At 32.5% G+C, this 23,946-nt stretch overlaps 2 protein-coding genes across 3 annotated transcripts; one reads left to right on the plus strand and one right to left on the minus strand.

Annotated features, from left to right (window-relative positions):
• Positions 1 to 5,901: 5,901 nt before the first annotated feature.
• Positions 5,902 to 7,251, plus strand: LOC122299327 (NAC domain-containing protein 2-like). The gene is made up of 3 exons (XM_043109529.1): positions 5,902 to 6,138; positions 6,229 to 6,500; positions 6,714 to 7,251. The coding sequence occupies exons 1-3, from the start codon at positions 5,979 to 5,981 to the stop codon at positions 7,137 to 7,139; spliced, it is 858 nt and encodes a 285-aa protein (XP_042965463.1). The 5' UTR covers positions 5,902 to 5,978; the 3' UTR covers positions 7,140 to 7,251.
• Positions 7,252 to 10,723: 3,472 nt separating this feature from the next.
• LOC122299326 (replication factor C subunit 3) lies at positions 10,724 to 15,968 on the minus strand. 2 transcript variants are annotated; one of them, XM_043109527.1, is made up of 9 exons: positions 15,647 to 15,968; positions 14,782 to 14,998; positions 14,020 to 14,102; positions 13,738 to 13,897; positions 13,121 to 13,202; positions 12,329 to 12,458; positions 12,152 to 12,215; positions 12,003 to 12,071; positions 10,724 to 11,076 (listed from the first exon to the last, which is right to left on the minus strand). In XM_043109527.1, exons 1-9 carry the CDS (start codon positions 15,846 to 15,848, stop codon positions 10,977 to 10,979), a joined length of 1,107 nt encoding a protein of 368 aa, XP_042965461.1. In that variant the 5' UTR covers positions 15,849 to 15,968; the 3' UTR covers positions 10,724 to 10,976. The 2 variants fall into 2 exon arrangements, with proteins under 2 accessions (XP_042965461.1, XP_042965462.1); XM_043109528.1 differs by having other exon boundaries at positions 14,020 to 14,099; positions 15,647 to 15,967.
• Between the last annotated feature and the right edge of the window lie 7,978 nt (positions 15,969 to 23,946).

Raw genomic sequence — 23,946 nt, forward strand, 5'->3', positions numbered from 1 at the left:
ATTACATAATACTTATGCACTCAACGACTGTATATAACATTATTCCTAATATTTTAATACAAATGCTCCATTGTGACAAATTTTGCTTATTGTAAAGAGAAATTATTTCTATAGCAAGTTTCACGTATTTTTTTATTTAAAATGAATAAATTTAAGATTCACATAAAAATTTTATTTTTTGTTGGTGGTCTCTACAAGAAGTACTCAGAATTTGCAAACTCGAATCTTATATATAGCATTATTCATTATAAAAAGGTATAAATTTTAAAATAATTTATTTTTAATTTCTTTTTTAGAACATATAGAAATCAATTCATTCCTTCTTTTTCAATGGCTTTTTGCCAAACCTTTCATTTTTAACTCACTTTCCTAACAATTTAAAGTTTTCATTGTTTCTTATATAAATTCACGATGGGATTCATAAAATGTCACTCAATTAATTAGTTAACTTTTAGTTGGAATTATTTTTGCTGACATGGCAAAGCACTTACAGATCATATTTAGAAAAAATCTAATTGTAAGTACAATTACATACTAATATGTATACTAATCTAATTTGATTGGTCAAAAAATAGATTTTATTTAAAACAGTGCTAATTTAGATTTTGAATATGAATGAATCAGTATTAGTACACAAATTAGTACGCGACTTTACTCGTATATAACAAAACTCTCATATTTAATTCAATATTCTATAGACCATTATGAAATGATCCTTTCGAAAGTAAATAAATTAGCAAATAAAATTATGAAAAATATTTTAATTAATTATATAAAAATAAACTCACAAATTAATTTAACTTAATATAATATATCAGATTATAAAATTATTTTTATTAAATAATAAATCTAATAAATTTTATAAAATTATATCAATTTATAAATTTATTTTATATAATTTTTTTATATATATATTTATAATAATACGTGAAAGAATGGATATATATGTTATGCTAATGGCTAAGATGATAAGAATGGACGTCTGAAGTACGAGTGTGACTGTGTGATTGATAGTTGATACTTTACAAAGGTGATTTTGACGTCGGACAGCATACTTCTGCTGAGCCAATAGCCTACTGATCACATGGAAATTATTTATATACGATGACAATTCAGATGCATTCATGCACATGTTCATACAGACCTTATTAATCAACAGTTCATATGCACTTCTATCATGCAGTTCATACGAGCCAACGGATTTCCTCAAAAAGTAAATACAAACGAGCAGGGATAGGACTTTAGCCCACTTGTGTTCTATCCGCTTGATTACATACATACACGTGTGTGTATATATATATGTGTATTAAATTAATTAATTAATTAATTATTAAAAAAAAAAAACCTTAACCTAAGTCACTTTCTTCTCCTCCCCAAGTCCTAGATGCCATGATGCCATCTTCTTCTCTAGTCCTACTCCTCCTTTGTCTATCTTCTCCTCTTCTTCTTCTTCTTCTTGTCCATCTGTAGTTCGAGGAATGGATGTGCTACAAATAATCGGTCGAATGGGGTCTTGAAGGAGGTGAAGGTGGGGATGGGGGTGGGGCCAGAAACTACCACCCCTCCCAGGTGGGATCTAGGGACAGGTGCGGGTGCTATCTGTCCATTAAGGACGGATAGAAGTCCTAATATTGTCTAAGTGCGATTGAAAATGACAAGATATTGGTACATAAATCAAATGACTCGTAATCATGTTAAGTAAATTTCAACTTATCTATTCAACAAAAGAAAAGGAATGAAAGGGAGGGAGGGTGGGAGGGGAAGAAAGACAACAAATGAACAAACATTATGGTGGCAATATATTGTGTCAATTGGTAACCTTAAGGACCATCCAATGGTTCACATTTTGATTATCTTTCTCAAACAATTCTCATGGTTGAGAATCAAAGTTCTCTCTATATAATTATTTATTTCGAATATTTTCATTATTAGAAGATAAATGGATAAAACAGATGAATTCTATAATATTTAATTCTATCAATATACCAACCTAATTAGATATTATTTTATACCCAGATTCTATATACATTCAAATAAAAACATTTGAGAATGGTTAATGTATCATGGCTGCTCACAACCGTCCACAGAACTTATTTCTAACACCACGTACATTCCTGTTTCCATTCCTTTGAGAAATCATTGGAGCTAATTAATTAATAATTATACATTATGTTGGTCCACTAACTTAGACCTAATTTTTTTTTTTTTTATTCTATATGCATGTATTGACCAATCAATATCATTGGCTTATTAAGACTTAACGATCATCATCACGCATGCATGATACAAATTATGAGAAAGTTAGCGAATCTCAACAAATATTCTAAGTAAAACATGAATCATTCATACACAAGGAAGGAAAAAAAAATAGAGTGAAAAATGAAAAATAATGCCAATAATGCATGGTCCCAGCCATATATATTTGCTTGACTAAAAACAAGAAATGGTTAATATTATAAAGATATATGGCTTTGAAGACTATATGAGTGCGAGTCTTTCGATAAAGGACTTGTATAAAGACACAACGGAAAAGCGGTAGTACTGCATTAATGCAGAGGACCCAAGCGATATATCAAAGCAAAAGGTTGCCAAAATGACTGACGTACGTACGCGTTCGATGGCGATTCTTGAGGGCCATGCACATGCACATATACTAGCTCAGTACAAGCCGAAAGTTGATGATCGAAGACCGGTTGTGGTGGGATTGAAAGAGTGGGAGGGAAATGAAGTAGCTAGATATATAGGATTAGGGAAGTGCTAGACAATGACGACGGACATGAGCTCAACATGACATGAATTGTTGGGGCACTTGTCCTACCTATATCAGTTGTAGAATGAGCTGATAGTATAAGTGTGAGGAAAACTCTAACCACTTGAACTAGCTTTTAGAGTTGAAAGAGACCTAAGATCCCCAACTTGAATAGATCGACTTCATGTGTGTGGCCGTGAATTAAGTAAAGATGATAATTATAATATAAAGAAGATAGAAAGCTAGAAAATTGACCAGCATCTTACAACATTGAAGTTGACAAAACGAGAGAAATATTGGAGGGTCCTCCCTCTACGTACCTAGAGCATTGGCATTATATAGCCCTCTGATCATCTAGCACATGTATTGGAGTAGACATATAATAATAGTGAAGATAGACTTTATCTACAGTATTATTACATATATGTAAGACATAATTATTACATATTTTTATTTATAGGTTGGTAGACATGAGCATCAATTTAGTTGATTTTGTACATATTTTCATGTATTTAGATTGCTGGACTGGTTTATGTATTTTCATGTATAGATTGCTGGAAATCATGAAAATGTTATAAAAAAAAAAAAAAAAGTAATTGATAACAAATGAGAAGATATATTGCATTAAGAAGTAGATAAAAATAAAATAAAATAATATTATAGAGTGAGACGACTAATCCAATATAAAATTCAAATTTTGAATAGATAGTTAAAAGTCAAAAAGTGATATATTAGCCTAACTTTACCTAAACTCTTGCACTAGCACGAAAATTGTGAATAAGGGAAGAGTTGGGAGTCATTTGAAAGAATTGCATATCTACTATATTTTTTTGAGAAATGATATTTGGAGTCGTAGTTATGCAAGTATTGCATTGTCTCTTCGAAAAAAATAAATTAATATGAGACCCATATTAAAAAAACTAACTTTTTAATCGTGGACCTTACTATTTTTTAAAACGATTGTGCGGCATTTACACACTCCATTACTATATATAATATTACTCTATTTTTCTTTAGAACTAATTTGGATAAAAATATCATCTCAATTCATCTTATCCTATCTCAATATCTAAACACCATAAACTTAAACACTTTTTAATTTTTAATTTTTAATTTTTTTATCTAATTATTATCTTATCATTATAAATTTTTTAAACTTAAAAAAATATAAAAAAATAATTAACTTTTTCAAATTTTAAAATAAAAATAATATTTAAAAATTAATTTCAATTATTTTATTATTATTTATAGATTATTTTATCACATTTCATCGCCGAAACTCGAAACGAAATCTAAATCCTTTTCCAAACAATGGTGACAGCTTTCGGCATTTATTTTGAATATTTTTAATTTATTTATTATAATGACATGTCAAATCCAAACTAGAATGATTCCAAAGTCAGTGGAGGCCGTCCATATACTCCTAGTCCTATACTAGTCTTTAAGACCTATGGATTGAATGCATTAATAAAATAAATTACATCAATTCATAAGTCTTCGTCAAATATTGTAGGCAATATATAGCTCAAATATTGACGAATTTTGCATGAGAATGAGAAGGTGGCAGGTGAGAATGATGTCCTACATTATTGTGAAGGGATAAATTCTTATCCATATTTATATATATATAAATAATATTTACAGTTATAAAATATATAAAAAAATTAATATTTTTATAATAATCTCACATTTTTTTTAAAATAATTATAAAGTGTTTGTTTATACACTCTACGAATATATAGAATTTAAGAAAAGCATGTACGTACACAGCATCAACATGATTGGAATTATGCATGAAGATGGATAGAATTAGAAAAACCTTTTTATTTGAGAGAGCAAATAAAAAAATAAAAAAAAAAGATTAAAGAATCATTAGAGTTTAATTGAATAATTCTTTCAAATTACAATCGAGTGCATGTATCTAGACCCAATCGAGATCCCTTCTGTTAAAATAAAATAAATAAATTCAAAAAAATGTACCCAACTAAGTATTTGAGTGTGGGTTTGGATAAATTCTGGATCTTTAATGACAAAAGCTTTAAAATAATTTGTTTTTAGACTGTTTATTTAATATTTAGAGGGGAAAAATGTGATATACATATATATATATATATATTCATGAAATAGTTCGCAAGTTGTAATATCATTAATGTGACAATTATCCCACATATGAGTAGCCACATTTGGTGGGTATATTTAGTAACGATATTATCATTTTTTAAAAGAAAATAGTCTTAACAGCTTTTCATGGACTCGATATTGAAATGTTACTTATCATTCTTACACCACACATCAATATATAATTTATCGATTTTATCTTTCTATTTAAATATATATTTATATAAATATGTGTTTAAATAAAATAATAAAAATGATAAATCACATATCTATTACGTAAGACACACGTAACAGATGACAAAATTCTTCTTTACAAATATTACATTTAAGATATTAGGGATATAATCTTTCATTTTGTTAGGGTTGTTTTCACTTTTGAGTTTTGGAGAAAATCAATGTTAAGAATAACTGAATTCTTTTAGGGATCAAAAATTATTTTTAGGATTTAAAATAATTTATATTGGGTTAAAGGTTCAAAGTTTTTTACTTAAGATTTCTAATATATATTGATCATAATCATTTTTTTTTAGAAATTTTTTAACCACGAGAAAATACATAAAATTAAATTCACAAATTGAAGTAATTTAATATAATTTATTAAATTGTAAATTTATTTTTATTTTAAAATAAATACAATTTAAAAGAATGATACATAATATTTATTTTACTGTAATCAACTTGCAACCGGTCAGTATTGCACCGTCGGCTCAATCACCAGGAAAACGAATCAACCTGCCGACGATGCCAGACGGACAGATCCGAAGATGACCCGTTGGGCTCAGCCGCTCAATACCGACTAGCTAACCCGTCCAAAACAGAGAGCGTAAGCAGTGACAGAATCACCTCCAAGTGGGCGATGGTCTCGCACGCACTTGGCCTGAGCGTTCGGCACCTGTCCCGGCGGCGTTAGTACCTAGTTCAGGGGCAAAATTAAAATAATAATAATATCTTATCGTCCACGTGTTGTCTGCAACCCACTGATACCTACCGACGCGTGTCCCCACCACCATCCTTTATATTCAGCTTTCCCCGCTTGCGATCCAAGTTTCAAAGGCGCCGCCTCTAAACTGCATACAGCACAGACAGTGTGTGAAAAAGTCGAGACTAGAGAATGGCATCGGAGTTACTGTTACCTCCTGGCTTCAGATTCCATCCGACAGACGAGGAGCTCGTCATGCACTACCTTTGCCGGAAATGTGAGTCGCAGCCGATCGCTGTGCCGATTATAACCGAAATCGACCTCTACAAATACGATCCTTGGGAACTACCGAGTAATATTTTTTTCTACTCGATTCAACTGAGCTGAATGTCCTTAATTTCTTTAATTTATTGATTTTTGGTGGTTGGTGGAAATCTTACAGGCATGGCGTCCTACGGAGAGAAAGAGTGGTACTTCTTTTCACCGAGAGAGCGGAAGTACCCAAACGGTTCGAGACCGAACCGGGCGGCGGGGACCGGTTACTGGAAGGCGACCGGAGCCGACAAGCCGATCGGGAATCCGAAGGCGATCGGTATCAAGAAGGCTCTGGTGTTCTACTCCGGAAGGGCTCCCAGAGGAGAGAAAACGAATTGGATCATGCACGAGTATCGGCTGGACGTGGATCGCTCGGCTCGCAAGAAGCAAAGCTTAAGGGTGGGTGATATAGATCGGTGATAGTCGAAATGACCGTCTTGTTTTCAATGCAAGCTTGGTCTCGTCTGTCACTGTTCAGATTGGGCGGACAATTTAATGCTCAAAATGGACGGCGGAGATGGGTCCTTTCTTTAATCAAAAGACAATCTCTGACCCTTGTTTGCTGACAAATTTCTTTTGCTATTTATTTTTTAACGATCTCGATTTTGACAGCTGGACGATTGGGTTCTGTGCCGCATTTACAACAAGAAAGGCAGTAGCGAGAAGCAACAATCGCAGAATATGAACAGCTCGGCGATGGAGGACACAAAGCCGGAGATTCCGACGGGCGGTAGGACCACGTTGGCGGTACATCCCACTCCTCCGGTGACTGCGAAGTCGAACGATTATATGTACTACGACACCTCAGATTCGGTGCCGAGGCCACACACGGACTCGAGCTGCTCGGAGCGGGGGGTGTCTCCGGAATTCACGAGCGAGGTGCAGAGCGAGCCAAAGTACTGGGAAAAGGCACTGGAGTTCCCATATAGTAGTACGATGGACGCCACCTTCGACGGCGGGTTCGGGTCGCAATTCCAGAGTAGTAATCACATGTCGTCGTTACAAGATATATTCACATTCCTGCAGAAGCCTTTTTGATGTAGGACTGGTGTTTCTAGCCCGTACGAGGCTGACGGCATTGGTAGATGGAGTAGGGATTTTAATAACTTTGTCTCATTAGATTTCATAATATTTAAGAATGAATTTAACATATTAAATATTATGATAATTATAAAAAAAAATGCATATATGGTACAATAATTATTAATACTGCACAACGAAACCATCATCTATGCTCGTTTGGATGGGTCGATGACTTATTATACTTGCTGAGATGGGCACCATATATAAATATATTAAATATTTATTTAAAAAATAGAATAATTATATACAAATAATATTAAATAAACAAATATTAACTGTCTAATTTTTCTATAATTATTTGGAAGGTGGAAAAGTAAATAATATTTGTTGAGATAAAAAGATTTAAATAGTTAGTTGTAACTGGTGAGATATGCATTGGGAATATCATATGTTTTTGAAAAGTAGATGCATTTTTTTTTTTTAATCGGCAAAAAAGCTTCATCTCATTGGGAACTAAAATGACAAATTGAACAATAGATGGCTTTTCTTTTTCAAACCATAGGCAAAATATCATATTGCACTTCTTCAATCAAGCACATCTCTCCACACATTTGTAGTACTCTCTTTGCTAGTTCATGTGACACACTATTACCTTATCTGTAATTGAACTTGACTTCCCAATCAGATCTGTGCTATAGAATGAACTTGATTTCTTCCACATTTTGCCCCTACCATGCACTTGTAGCCTCTTTCTTATAAGTATCATTGATAACTTTTTGGGCATCCCCTTCAAAAGATGCTTTATGTATGTGCAGCTCACTACCCTCCATAACGCACATGCTTTGGCTAGTTCAGCAATTCCATCAAAATTCTTAGCAGCACACAAAGAAAACATAATCTCCCTTCTATAGTTTCTTACTATCACACATGTTCCCATTTTTTGCTGTGTCTTATTCAAACATGCATCCAAGTTAATCTTTGTAACATCTTCAGTGGGTGGCAACCATTTAGTTTCTCTCCTCCTACTGCTGATTTGAATTTGCTACTCTCCTTTATCATCATTAGCTTCTTCAAATGTTTTAAGATTAGCTAAGGCAGTTTGCACAACCATGCTTGGGCTATCAAACTTATCCTCAAAAACACTACTTATTCCTTCTGGTTCAAATACCTACTAATATCACATATATTTTTTCTAGTTTTTCCTGGTTTAAACATTGCTACAACCTGTCCCATAGTTGGAAAAACTCCCCATCCTCTCACAACCACACTTTTACAGTGCACTTTGTCTCTCTGGCCACACATCACTTGCAACTGAGCATGTCCAAAGCACATGCTGAATAGTCTCATCTTCCCTGTAACATATGGGACATAAAACATCATCGACAACCTTTTTCTAAGATAATTTTTTCTTGGTGGCCAAGATCATATTGAGTACCTTCCAAAGGAACTGCTTCATTATCCCTAGTATGTGCATTGTCCAAACCTTCTCCCACATCTATGTTTTATTCTGGCTGCTTGAGCATTCAACTTGGATAGTAGCTGCAATACTTTTCCCTGCATAGTAGGCACCTCTCACTGTAAACTTTCCATCTTTTATGTATCCCCATATTGCCTTGTCTTCAATCTCTCTTCTACTCAAAAACATGTTACATATTTGAGTAACTTGATCTTTCTCAAAGATGTCAAATATAAGTTTTTCATTCCAGTAGTAAAGTTCCTCAATTATCAGCTTCCTTACTTTTGAGTTTTCATCCAGGACTGTCAAGGAGACTTGACTTTGAAAGAAAGCGACTGAGGCAGCCCCTTCTAATTCCAAATAGAGATATTATTAGGGGTGAAAGTTTAAAATGAAAAACCGCCCAGACCGAACCAGACAGGTTTAAAAATATATATATATTAAATTTTTAATATTATATAAAATATGTTTTATATATAATATATATAATTATATATGAAGTTTTTATATATAATTATATATCATATATAAAATAATTTTATGTTATAATTCATAACATAAAATTTTAATCTTAAATATGAACATTTGTAATTTATTTGATCATATGTTATAATGGTTATAGCATAATATATTTAACTTAATATGTTAGCATTAATACTATGATATGATACTATGATATATATTAGTATTATACTATGATATTAGCATAATATTATAATTTATAGTAGTAACACTATAATACTATGATATATTAATATATAATATAAATTGACACTTGATTAAAACCGAAAAACCGACCGAACCGATAAAATCAGAAGTATTAGTTTAAGGGAGTAATTGGTGCAGAATCAGTTCTTAAAAATGCAAAAGCAGTGTAACAAATTCAGTTCCAAAAATTCTATAAAACTGGACCAAATTAGATCCGTTACACCCCTAGATATTATAGCCATTACCAATCCTCTAAACCCTACCTTCCTTTAACAAACCTTGTGCAACCATCAAACTTCTCCATATAAAGGAAAGATTAAAGCCAATCTTTGCTTCTGAAAACTAAGACCCTCTATAATATTTTCTTTGAATATTTTTGCAATAAGAAAGCGACGATCATGTTGCAATTGCCAACATTGCTTTGCCAGCATTACTCTATTGAACATTTTCTATGTCCTCAAACCCCATTCCACCCTTCATTTTATTCTCCCCCATATTTTCCCGTCTCTTCTAGCAAACACATCTTCCTTCTGGTTTGTTGTTCCACCAAAAGTTTGAGAATAAAGCATTGATCTCCCTCCATAACTTTTGGAAGTAGAAATACATTCGCGGTATAGTTTGGAATAGATTGCAACACTACCTTTATCATAACCTCCTTTCGAGTAGTTGATAAAAAAGAATTCTTCCAGCTATGTGTCTTCCGATCCATATTCTCTCTTTAATCCTCTTGAAAGTTTGGTATTTTAGTCTACCAATCATTATTGATAAACCTAAATACTTTTCATAATCTCCAAACAGCACTGTTCCTGCTTCATGTAATATTGCAATTTTAATGGATTCTTCTGTGTTAGAAATAAACAGAAATGAAGTTTTCTGTCCATCGAGAGCTTTATTCCTTGCTTTACTAAAAGTTGATGCATTGGACTAAGGGAAATGAGAGGAAAACAATTAATACACAACTCTTTAATAAAATATTATCATTTAAAAAAAAAATTAAATCTATTCAAACAAAGCACAAAATAATAATTATTATTAATTAAAAAATCATTTTTGAATGGACCAATGGTGCATGGTGAATAAGTTCAAAGCACAAATGGTTGCATGTGTATCTCATTTATGGAGAATGTATTTGGGGCTCATACTTTTGCTACGACTTCTTAGTAGTTGGGTTGATTTTCTTCTTATCCGTAAACAAGTATTTATTTGAAAATGCCCTTTTTTCTTTTTTTTTTTTTAATTTTATCCCTCTTTCTAATTATTTTAATATATTCACTATATGAACAGTTTATAAACAGTAAAATACTGTTTAAACTTTTCTTTTCTCCCTAATGACAATCCCGTGTAGGAATCACGACTCTACCTTCTAAGTGAGGACGCCAAACAGAGCAGAGCAGATATCTAAGTTATTCAAATGGACATCCCCCAAACAATCCAATTTGAGATCCCCTTGCTTTAGTTGGGGAAATAAAATCTTGACTGCAGGCACAATTGCAAACTTACACCTTTACATTCTTTAAGTCAAGTGGCTTGCAGACTACATAAGTTAACATCCAATTCTGGAGCCAAAGTCAAACCGAATGTCTCGAAATTCTATCTACTTGGTGTGCCCATGGAGAGATGAAATAAACCATATGCCTCATTAAGTAGATTCCAAGGGAAAGAAACAGCCCATGTAGAGATAAACACAATTACTTTGCAGCAGCAACCAAATCTGAGCGAGCTCGTGTAAAAGAAGCAATCAGGGATCCGAGTTGCAACTTATCGTTGCATCCAAGACTCAACCTGTACCTGCAGATTGAAATACTAACATGAATAAAGGGAATAAATGCAACTACAACCTCAGAAACTATCAATTCCAATTCCATAGTCGTCTAAACTAAGATACCGACAAAATCCTCAAACAAAAATAAGAGAAACAAGCACCAAATGCGTTCCACTTAATAGACAATATAGATTATATGTCCTAGTTAAATACCACCTTCAAAGCTTGCATTGGGCAGAAATATCCTTGGAGAGTATACACAAACCCCCTCAAAATACTACACAATTTTAATCACCCCCTCAAACTACCGTGGTTAAAAGTCTAGATAAATACAGACAGCATGATACAAATGCAGACACAACTTGAGTATGCTTGTCCTCCTACCTTTCAAGGATAATGCATGCATGCGCACACACAAAATCTCAGAAAATTTTAAGATGTGCACCTCTTTATTGGTTGTAACATTGAGATTAGACCACTGTTAGGCATATCTTTGTTAAGGAATCCTGCATGGGTTTGTGTATAGTTAGTTAAAGGTATATGTCTTTGTCGGGCCTCTCCACCTGCTGCTAGCTTAAGCCTTCTCGATTAGATTATGGGTATTGATTACTCTTTGTCAGGCCTGTTTGTCATGGTCTCAATTGGATAATTAGGGCAATCCCGCAAGAAGAAGCCAAGCCTGAGGCCAAGAAAAGTGAGTTCGAGGTAAGGAGCCAAAGCAGTTTCCCTTAGTTTGGTTTCTTTTCACCCAAACTGGAACGTGGCATTAAGGATTCTTGCATTAGTTGGATATGTAATTGGTTATGAGTAATGTACTTACTGGAACTCTCCACCAATTAGCTTAAAGTCAGGAGACACTAACAAATCTTAAAGCGAAAAAATAGCAAGGTTCATATATTTGCATATGGAAGAACAAAATATAGCATGTAAAAAGAGCAAATTGCATATATACTCTATGTCAGCCAAGTCATTAATCAACTGGACTCGAACATCTGATGGCATCTTGATCTTGAAAACAAACCTGTTAGAACAATGCACAAGGAAAATGAGATCAAAAGAATAAAATGCCAAGTGGATACCTAGCAAATGAACAGCACTTACATTGTCACCTCTCTCACAATATCTACCAAGGCCAATCCTTTCCTCGTCTTCATTTCAGATATTCCTACATGAGTTGAGCATAAAAATATAAATATAAAATTTGGGAAGAAGAAACTTCTACAGAACTGTCACTAGCTGCAACAATGGCATGATAATTAAAAAAAACGTTTCATATACGTTTGAAACTCTCTGAAAATGATTCATTCAAAAGCCAGTATGATATCTGCTCTATGTCTTTGGGCAACGGATTTCCAGTGCACAGGTATACAGCTTCTTCTGTTATCTGCTGAGAAGCCATATGTGTAGACTGTATACATCCAAAAAAAAAAACCAAAGAGATCAACAACATCATCAAGGATCCATTCACAAAGAGAAATAAATTGAAACAAGACAAAAAAATGGAAAAAATAACCTTGAATTCTAATGTAAAGGAACCATTTTTTAACAAGTAAAAATATCAAAAGTTTTGTTAAAAAAAAAAGAGCGCTAGGGGTGCACCCAAGTACTCGTGTATACAAAGGAAAACACCTAACTAAGACGAGAAAGGAGAACAAGAATTCAGAAAATCCACAAAGGACGAGGACTTGAGGAGTGGATTTTTTGTGGGCTGTTTATCCACTCATACAAAGATTTGAGCATAGAGGAATCTAACTCTGGAAATCTTCAAGTTGTTAAGCCAATGGAAAAAGACAAGAATATGAGGACTACTATGATTGATAATTTGATAATCATGATTACCCCAACTGAACCCACAATAATACAGCTATATTTCAGCTCTGCGCATTTAGTTTGGCCATGTTAATGACCTATAAGAAGGATAATTTGCACATCAAATACAATACAAGCAATAAATTGGATATATACTACTCTCATAACTACCTTCAACCCACAATAACCAGGGAGGGGGGGTGGAGCAATAATAATAGAAGCAGCAGAAGAAGAAAAACTAGAGGAGAAAAATTATATAACCTGTAAAATGTTCAAAGCCTTTCTCATATCACCATTGCTAAGTCGTACTAGTGCCGCTAACCCACTTTCAGGTACATCAAGCCTATTACAGTCACAAAATGGTTGAACATAGCCATAAGACAAGTGATATAGCATCACTTATTTACAAGATTTTCAATATTAACTAAAGCGCTGAAAGCATTCATCCATTTATGAGCTTAAATGATTCCCAATCCCTTTATAAATAAAGTTCTCAGACATATTTGAGTTGAATTCCAAATAAAAAAACTCAATTTGCCTCTTCGAAAAAAGCTTTTATTTTTGATGAACTGAGCCAGAATAGCCAGCAGTCATAGACTAACAAGCTTGTGTATGCATGAAATCTCCCCCCTTCTAGAAGGAGAATGAAATCAATCATCTGAAAAGTCTGACATATAAGTAAGAATTTCAATAGAGAGAAATTTCACCATCTAAATTGATGGCAAACTCCCCGATGCAGCCCATCAAAACGTTTTAGAACATGTCTTCATGACGTCTTAAACTTGTATTGAACCGACCCACAAATTCCTTATTTTTCTTCTTGCAGAAAAATTGATATGAGTGATTCCATATATGTAATTAATATGCAATACACTTACTTTTCAGCTTCTATAACATGTTTGAGTCGCTCAGTGACATGAAAAGAATCAAGTGGAGCAAAACGAAATCGAGTACATCTTGATTGTAGGGCAGGAATAATCTTGTTGACATGATTACAAATAAGTGTGAACCTAGTGTTTCTTGTGTATTTCTCGATCACTGTAAAGCATAATAAAATAGGTGTATCAATACAATGACATCTAGAAAAAAAATATAATAAAGAAAAATAATAATAAAATAAAAAATAAAATAAAATAAAAGAAACATGTAACAACTTCTACCTCTACGCAAGGCAAATTGTGCATCTTTTGTCATAGCATCAGCCTCATCCAATAAGATCAACTTTACAGATGACTTTGCACTGCTAAGAAAAAAGGAAGAAGTAAATTCAGCCATCAACTACGAGAATGAAGTGCATTTTCCAGTGACTTCCCAAGCCAGAAAGAAATATATCATGGCTGTTATAAATTTGAGAAGAACTAATACGTGTGGGACACAACATTTGAACTGAAGCACATGCAACATAATCTAACGGACATGAATAATCTGGCAACAAAATCATTGAGATAAATGTGAAGAAATTTATGATAATCTGATTTGGAAGTCTTACATGTCAGTGCATTGTAAAGGGGAAGAGTGCTATATAGTTATAGGTGCGCACCCGCTGAGAGAAGATGAAATCCTACATTTCTTTTTTTATTATTTTTTCATAGCTCTATTTGAGTTGATAAACTTATACCTCTCAGACCCATATATATATATATGGAGCCTAAAACCACCACAAGGCAAGGACAACCAACCAAACACCATTTCTCATTGTTTCATTTAGAGTAGCATTCAGGGCAAAGCAAGCAATATGTGTATATTACAACTTCAACCAAAAAATCTTCCTTCAAAAGTTATTCACTGAAAACATCTAAGAGCATTTGCAACTCAAAATCAAAATGCTTCCTATAAATTCAGAAATGCCAAATTCCGCACAGAAAAAGTGGCAAACAAAGAAACTACAGGTTAGAAAGTAGCATGTACAGAATGAAGGATACCCAAAAGAGAAGCTCTGAGTACTAGCAAAATCTTGGATCTGTTGTCGCACAACATCAATTCCCCTATCATCCGATGCATTCAGCTCCAAAATCATATTGTGGTATTGTACTCCGTAAAGCTTTCGTGCCACAGCCAGGAAAGTCGATGTTTTGCCTGTTCCAGGCGGGCCATACAATAGGAGATGGGGCAATCTGTTCTCGCTCGTCAGCCTATCAACTGTTTTAAACCCAAGAATAAAAGTAGGAATTAAAACAAGGTCAGGCATGCGACTCGAATTAAAGCTACATTCTTTTCGTTTTACGTCGTTTGCTGGTAACCAATAGGAAACATGCAGACACTCCAGCGTCCCGTTTGCTTTACTACGAAACTGAAGGAAATTAAGATGGATCATACGTTGAGCCTCATAATTTTCGATGAGTCTCTCAAAATTGTGATATCACAACTCTGGCACACCCTACACTCGTACTAGGCCGGGGGCAAGTCATTGCTTTCTTATCTCCTACATAACCAAAAAAATAATCTTAAAATCACTACAACGTTTTTCTTTCTTTTGCCACATTTTCTCAGAAACCAAACAATTGTTGAGGATAAATTTCACTGTCCAATTAGGTTTGACTACAATATAAAAACTTAAAAATTTTCTCTAGTCATTTTCTTTCCGTAGTTTTCTTGGACCCAAAGCAATAGGCGAAATGAAGAACCACATTCTTAAAGGTTTCACTTGAATTTCAACTATCCGACTCCTTTATATCCATATTGCCCTCTCTCGGGAATCAAAAGGAAAATCAAAGGGGGGAAAAAGTAAAGAACAGAAAACCCTAGGACAGAGAAGGGAAAGGGAGAGTTAATAATTAGGTACTCAACTGGTGTCCACGATATCACGGTGAGCAGCAACGTCGGCGAGAGACTGAGGGCGATACTTCTCGACCCAGGGGACGGCTTTGGACTCCGGTGGGACGACGACGACGTTTTTGCCCTTATCGTTTTTGTTATTGGGCTTGACAGAGTTGTTGCTTTGGTCGTTGTCGTCGAGGTCCATGACCACGGGAGATAGTGCCTCCGCCATTGGTGAGAAACGATGTTGTCGTTTTGGTTTGGGGCTCTGCGTTTCGGTCCTCTGCTTCCTCTTCGCTTCAGCTACTGAGTGAGAGAGTGATGGCGCCAACAATTGTATATTTGACGTGGTTCCCCTGCGGTTCCTGATATTACGGTTGCGAAAGTAGTTTTGTTTTGTTTTTGTTTTTGTTTTTTCTTTTCAAAGCAACATAATATTAATAATTTAATATAAAATCATGTGAAATGCTAGGTTTATAAGAATATCAAAAAAGAAAATTGTAGTTATAAGTATAACTATGTAATAATATATGCATTAATTTAATGTGATTGATTAAAAAGTATATTTTATTAAAAATAGTGCTAATTTAAATTTTGAATATAAAAGAATCAGTATTAATACGAAAATTAATGTGACACCTCCAAATTCCGTTTAGGATTGGACGGACATTTAAAGTGTCGAGACATGTAACACAAGGTTACCTGTCCTCATTCATGACATATAAGATGCAATGTTCCTAACATGCATCTAACATTATGCAATATTCACAGCGAATAAATTATTTCTTTAGCAATACTATGCACCAAATTGAAAATATCCCAAATACTTAAAACATACTTGATATATAAAGATTCATTGAACAACTAAGATCCTAACACTAGTCCAAAATGATTATGATTTAAAAAGTACTGGAGATGCAATTCTATCGTACAAGTAGTAATTTACGTTAACTACTATATTAACATTGACGTCGCATCGTCGCTCAGTCAACTGTGTCTAGTTGGTCAGCTCCTGATTCTCTTTCAGATCCTGTAACAAGATCTATCATTCGGGGGGAATGGTAGTTGGGACTACGACAGTGAGATTTGTAATCAAATCTCAGCAAGTTAACAAAAAACTTCCACACAGGCTAATGATGCATGGATGACAGTAAAAGCATAAATGCATAATCAAATTCATAAGTAATTAAAGCATAATTTGGCATACAACATAGCATAATTGACATAACTTAAATTGAAACATGAACTGAACTTGACTTGACATGAACTTGATCTGAAACTTGACTTATCATGAACTTGTTCTGAAACTTGATTTAACATGAAAAATACATACTCCACAGTTGTTGTGGCCCTATGTATTCTACGTGTAAATATATACTCCACAGTTGTTGTGGCCCCATGTATTTTACACAAACTTGACTTAACATGAAAAATATATACTCCACAGTTGTTGTGGCTCCATGTATTCTACGTGTAAATACATACTCCACAGTTGTTGTGGCCCCATGTATTCTACACAAACTTGACTTAACATGAAAAATACATACTCCACAGTTGTTGTGGCCCCATGTATTCTACGTGTAAATACATACTCCACAGTTGTTGTGGCCCCATGTATTATACGGAAACTTATTCTTTAACTGCTTAAATACATACTCCACAGTTGTTGTGGCCCCATGTATTCTACGTGTCACAATTGCTGTGTCTCACATAGTGTATGCATCACAATTGCTGTGACCCCATACATAAGTAATCAAGATGAAACGTGATTGGAATACGAAAGGACTAAAGCCGTGACGTAACATAACGTGACTTGAACATAACTTGAAATACATGACCAACTTGAGATAGAAACATTTCGTAACATGACATAACATATAATAGACAACATAGTTAACATGACATAATTGCCACAGTGAATATCACATGACTTGACATACATGTAATAGATGGCATACTTAGCATGACGTACTTGTAATGTACAGTAATACATAACAGAATATATTATGTAACAGATAAAAATTTATGAAAGAATAAATTCTGTATAATAGACAATTACGTGATAACTTGGCATGGCATGACATATATGATAACACACATACATACACTGTAGTTCCTTTACTTAGCACACATACACAATAGACTGCTAGTAAGTTAAAAGCTAACTTATCTCGATTTCCGCTTTTCTTATAAAACCTTAAGCGCGATCACGAAGAACTGTAATTAGTGATTCTAAAAGTTAGCACTAAATTACTAATAAATTGAAATATGGAAAATACTAACTTAAAGAGTAAAATTTCTATTTTACTCTCTGCATGTAGGAAAATGACCGTTTTACCCATAACTTAAGGATTTTGCATACTAACTCCAAAAGTCACCAAAATTTATATGCCTCATGTAAATTTTATCCTCAATTCATATATCAATTTAGAAAAATTTAAAACTAATCACAACTATTAAAACTCCATAGGGCCGAAATTCTCATATGCTATTTCTATTGATTTTTGTTTCCAACTTGTTTTGATCAACCTTTTGATTTATGACTTATAAATATGTGATCTTCAAATCAAATCATCACATGGTTTAAAAAGATGTCCTAAAATATATATAAGCTTCTAATTCAAGATCACATGGTTAAAAATTAACCAAAACATAAATTTAGCCAAGAACATCCACACTTTGGCTTATTTGAATATCTCTTTACATAAAATTTCATATCTTTGAAACTAACATCCAATATATTCAAAATAATAATATAACATGTATATAAGATGCTTAGGATCCTCCAATAAAATTATCAAAGTCATTGGAATAGGTTTAGACCACCAAAGAGTTAAACTTTCTCAAAACAGAAACTGTTTTTCCTCTTCCAGTTTCTAAGTTTCTAAATCTAAGAAAATCTTTTATCAAAACATTTAATCATGCAAAAATCCTCAACCAATAGTCATATATACATGTTAACAATACTCCATAAAAATTTCGGACCAATATCTATCCATTAGCTTGGTCAAAAACTTCAAACTATAACATATTCTCCAGTTTATCTCCCAGAATGACCTTTCTATATTTTACATAATATTTGACTAACCAAATGATTTTCAAATGGGACAAATAAGATATCCATGTAAACTAGACTAAAAAAGAAACAACTTATATGAATGAGACTTTATGATAAAACACTTACAAAAGCTTCAAAATGGGCGTGCAAAAGAACTCCTAAAAGCTGTTCGAGAGAAAGTGTTTGATATTCTTTTAAAGGAACATGTAAATAAAGATAAGTTCGTGAGTGATGGCTGGAGATGCTTATGGACGAGATAAGGAAGATGATAAGGCTGGAGTTGAGAGTTGAGTGTAGTTTTCTCCTACCCAAAATATCTATAAAAGATTATCTCAAAATATTCTATCCAATAATATCTACAAAAATCAGTTTAAGATATTTTCCAAATGTGGAGTAGACTTGGAAGAGTAAGGTGGCTAAAATCTTTCCATGTGTATTTTAAATCTCTATTCTTAAGATATTTTCCAAATGTGTATTTTGCTTAGGTGTCATGATCTCACACCTTGATTTCCTTCACAATTCCATATAATGGTTTCTCTTTGTGCCAAGTATCTAATACTATTCATTATGTGTGGTTAAGATCTTGTCAAGTGTCCAAATAAAATTTCGTTAACCTAATTTGGACATTTCACACTGTGATTTTGAAAACACTGCGCTTAGTTGTTTACCGAGGTTACTATTCACTCCAAAAATAAACGTAATAAACTTAGTACTGAAAAATCCTAAATATTCAATTAAGCCTAGTGGTGTAGACTATAATGTATTCTGACACTTCTAACTATCTCAAATAATTAAAATCGCATTTCTGGCACCATAGTGAATGATAACACTAACTATGTTGACAGGCTAAAACCTATGCGATTAGTGGATTCGTGAAAACTTATAGAGTCTTCACGAGATTTCTAAAGTCAATAGAAATTCCACAATTGAATTTCTAACGGGCTGTTATAATTAGTACGCGATTTTACTTATAGGTAACAAAACTCTATTGAAAAACTTATAAATTAACATGACCTGACATTATGTATCCAATAAAAAATGCTTAATCCATGATGAGAATTACAAGAAATTACCTTACAAATTAACTTATAATGAAGATAAATATTTTAACGATTAGATAAAAGTAAATTCACAAAATAACGTGACTTAATGTGATATATTAAATTAAAAATTACTTAATAATAAAATAGATTTAACTGATCACATAAAAATATATAACTTATAAGTTCACTTTTATGTAATAATTATGTGTCTATAGCACTTCTTACTAATTAATGTTGCAAGTTTAGTTATAATAATGATGATACAAAGCCTATACATTGATGAATAAAAAAAGCTTATGAAAGAAAAGTACCATTCATTTTAAAACATGATTGTATAATATGTTGTAAAAAGTAACGTGTGTTTATTATTTTTCTTTTGATAGAGTTGTTGGCAAGAAGTTGGCACATGCATAGCACGAGCAATAGCATCCTCCGTGAGCAAAACAACTCTTTAGATAGATAGATGATAAGAACAATGGCCAAGAGAATGTGTAAGTCTAGGATTTGATACAAGTTGTGAGCACAAATGTGTAAGTCTAGGATTTGATATAAGTTGTGAGATTCATTTGTGCTCATGGCAACCCATGATCTTATAATGTCATGGACAGAATACTTGAGAATCGAGATAAGTGGTAAAAGAGACATGAGTAATGACTTTCAAACACTAAAAAGAAGAGAATAAAAAGAAGAAGAGTGAAAGTAAAAGAGGAGATGAGATAAAAAAGAGGAAGAGAGAAGAGGAGATAGAGTTATCGAAACTTCTCTCTCATCCCCAATCAATCAAAGTACTCAAGAGTCAAGAGGCTCTCAAGATTCTTTTGAACGTAGTGTTCTTTTTTAATTAGTTATTATATTGTTAGCTCGAATATTTTGTGGAATTCGGGTTCTTTAAAATTTATGCTCGAATTCTAGAATTTAGAATAAACGAAATAGACATATAAAATAAATCTCACAATATTTATTATTTATCAGTGTGAATTTATAATTGTAAGGAATCATGTAACAAGGCCGCCTCTAATCTTGAGCTTCCCCATTCATAAAGTTGAATTAAACGAACGATATGGGATTAAGGAATCCAATAAAAGCAACGGTTTTGATTTTGATACGAAGAATCAAGTTCATAAAATATAGATATGTTCTAATTTCTTAAAAGTTCAATGAAGTTTGTTTGCTTTCCTGTCGTGCGCACTAAAAAGAATGGATGCAAAGGAGAAATTATATATATAGGATACTGTTACGTCCACAGATAAATTCCACCAAAGGTGGCCTCTAAACAGAGTAATTTTTTTAAAAAACCTTTTTTTATACATTTTTTTATATCTTTAAATATTTTTTTTAAAAAAATCACAATATCATTTAAAAATACTTATTTAATCACTAAGTGTAAAAAAAAAATCAATAGCAGCTTTAGAGCATGGCAAGCCATTGCCATTGCTAAGTCTAAATTTTAACTAAATGTGAAAAAATACATTCACATTGGCCTAGCTATACTTGTAAAGCTTGACATTTGTGCTACAGTAAATCTTAGAACATTTCCAAACCTGGCGAGCCACTGTTCAGAGTTTAAAGATATATTTTATTATTTCATCTCCTTCTCTCTCTCTTTTTCTCGTTTTTGGCCTTCATCTTTTGTTCATTTGTCTTGGTAAAGTTACCCACATCTGCCCTTCTGTAGTAAATTTTAATATAAATTTTTAATAATTTTATTTTTTAATAAAGTTATTAATTAATATACGAAGTGTATTTGTAAAATATTAAAAAAAATATTATTAAAATAAATAATATTATATTATTATTTAGACTTTAAGATAGCCAGTCCAATATGGACTAATCTATCTAGAAGTTTATATTACAGTTAAAAGATTATATTTAAGTTCTATTTTAAACTTAGCAATAGCTAGACCATTGCCAATACTCTTAGTGGCTTTTATATGTGGACTCAGCATTATCCACATATATATATATATATATATATATATATAACAAGTGTTAAATGCATAAGTCTCGTACGTATATTTTATAAAAAGGACAATATTAGGGTGTATCCCAAATATGCACACCAGTGCAAATTAGTTTTTTTGTTTTTATTTTTTTAAGCATTTTTTACATATCTTTAACCATTAAGAAAAAATTAAAAAAAATATATAAATTTACTAATAGTCACTTCTATAACTATAAAAAAATAAAAAATAAAAAAATATAAGTGAGCACATTTTATAAATATATTTGAGAGTTATATTATCGTTTTCCTTACAAAAAAGTGAATTTCATAACGAAAAATGATTAAAAAATTCTTTTTATTAAACGTATAGTTTTATAAAATGTTTGTAACGGCTAATATTATTCAAAAAGATTAGATGCAAAGCATCTATATATAAAGGAACCATGATGATTTCCATCCAAACCCTTTTATATATTCAATTCCTTTCTTCCTCTTTATTCTTTGCCATAGTTCTTGAGTGGCATACGAATGTTTAAAACCACTATTTTTGTTACCCTTTTTTTTCATAGTAAACTGATTCCTCAAAATTTTGATGATAAGGCTATGTTTGGATAATGAAAATGCTTTATCTTATCATTAAAATTTTTTTAAATTCACACATAAAATATTATAAATAATTCAATTTTTTCAAATTCTAAAATAATAATAATATTTTATTCAACTTTCAATTTTCATTTAAAACTATTTTATCTTATCTCACTATACAAACCGCACCTTACTTCGAGGTATGAGTGAAATCCTTGTATACATGGAAAAAACTAATTTACCTAATTGGTGTTATTAAGTTTTAAGTTTTAATGACATGAGTCACATGACAAACGATCAAAAGTAGTATAATATTAAATTGATATAAAAAATTCTATTTATTAGTTGATGTGAATAACACTGCTTATATGACATAATTTGATTTGAAATAAAAATTTTAAAATTTGAATATTATAAAAAAAATTTTATCATTTAAGTGGTGTAAATTGTATATTCTACATATCGACTTAAAAATAAAATAACTATAAATGATAAGTCATGCATTTTATCTCTTTTACATCGATTAGAAGATTCAAACTTCATGCCATTCCATTCACAAAAATCAAGGTTTGGAATTCTAAGGCCTTGTTTAGTTGCAAGATTCAGCTGGGATTAACTCAGTTTAGTTTAATTTTAAACTAAGTCTAACATTTAAACACGCAATTCTCAAATTACTAAACCCATCTCAATTCAAAACTTTCTTACACGGGAGAATCATAACTTTTTTCAACTCAATACATCTTTATATGTATGACTCACAACATTTTTCAATTTTTCATAAATAGTACTAAACTCATCTTAACATCCAAACACATCTAAACTCATTTTAAATGAGCATCACATAACTCACACCATCTACTCAACTTATTACTATTTATAAATAACTTAATTTAGCTCAACTTAGCTCAATATCCAAACGTAGTCTAAGTTTAAAGGACATTGACTTATGACAAGTTTAGAGAGTGAGATAAAATGAGAATTTTGTGAATAATAATAAAATAGTTTGTGAATAGTAGTGAGATAGTAATAAGACCTCGTTTGTTTCCTCAAACTTAAACTATCTTATCCCATCTCATCATTACAACTTGTTGCCCAGATGACTAATACAAGAGGGGGGATGAATTGAGTTGTATTAAAAAAAAATAACAATTATAAATCAAATATATAATATAAAATATAAACAAAATATGAAATAACAATAAATATAAAGAGTAAGGGTAAGAGAGAAGCAAACTCAGTATGTTAACGAGGTTCGGCCCCACTGCCTATGTCCTCGCCTCAAGCTACCCCTTGAGGATTCCCAAATTCACTATTCAACTTCCTTCAGGTGGAGATAGAAACCTATTACACCTTTGAACAACACCGCTACAAAGGATCCGTGTAGAACACCCTCTACACTTGCAATCACCTTACACGTGGTGATTCAACTATTCCCCGTGTAGAATACTTTCTACACACACAAGGGTTACACACACCCTTTTTCTGATACAAAAGCTGATAGTGGGTAGGTTATCAGAAAACACTCCTCAACGAGTGAAATAAGAACAATACAGCGCAAGCTATATCTCTCAAAATGAACAAGGATTAAGGCTCAATGTTTAGAGAAGAGAGAATGAAAGTTTTGAATGAATGTTGTATGCTCTTGGTGTTGTGAATGTGAAGCTCTCAAATGATCTATTTATAGGCATATGAGACTTCATAT

Source organism: Carya illinoinensis, chromosome 16, assembly GCF_018687715.1.
Source record: "Carya illinoinensis cultivar Pawnee chromosome 16, C.illinoinensisPawnee_v1, whole genome shotgun sequence".
Taxonomy (NCBI): domain Eukaryota; kingdom Viridiplantae; phylum Streptophyta; class Magnoliopsida; order Fagales; family Juglandaceae; genus Carya; species Carya illinoinensis.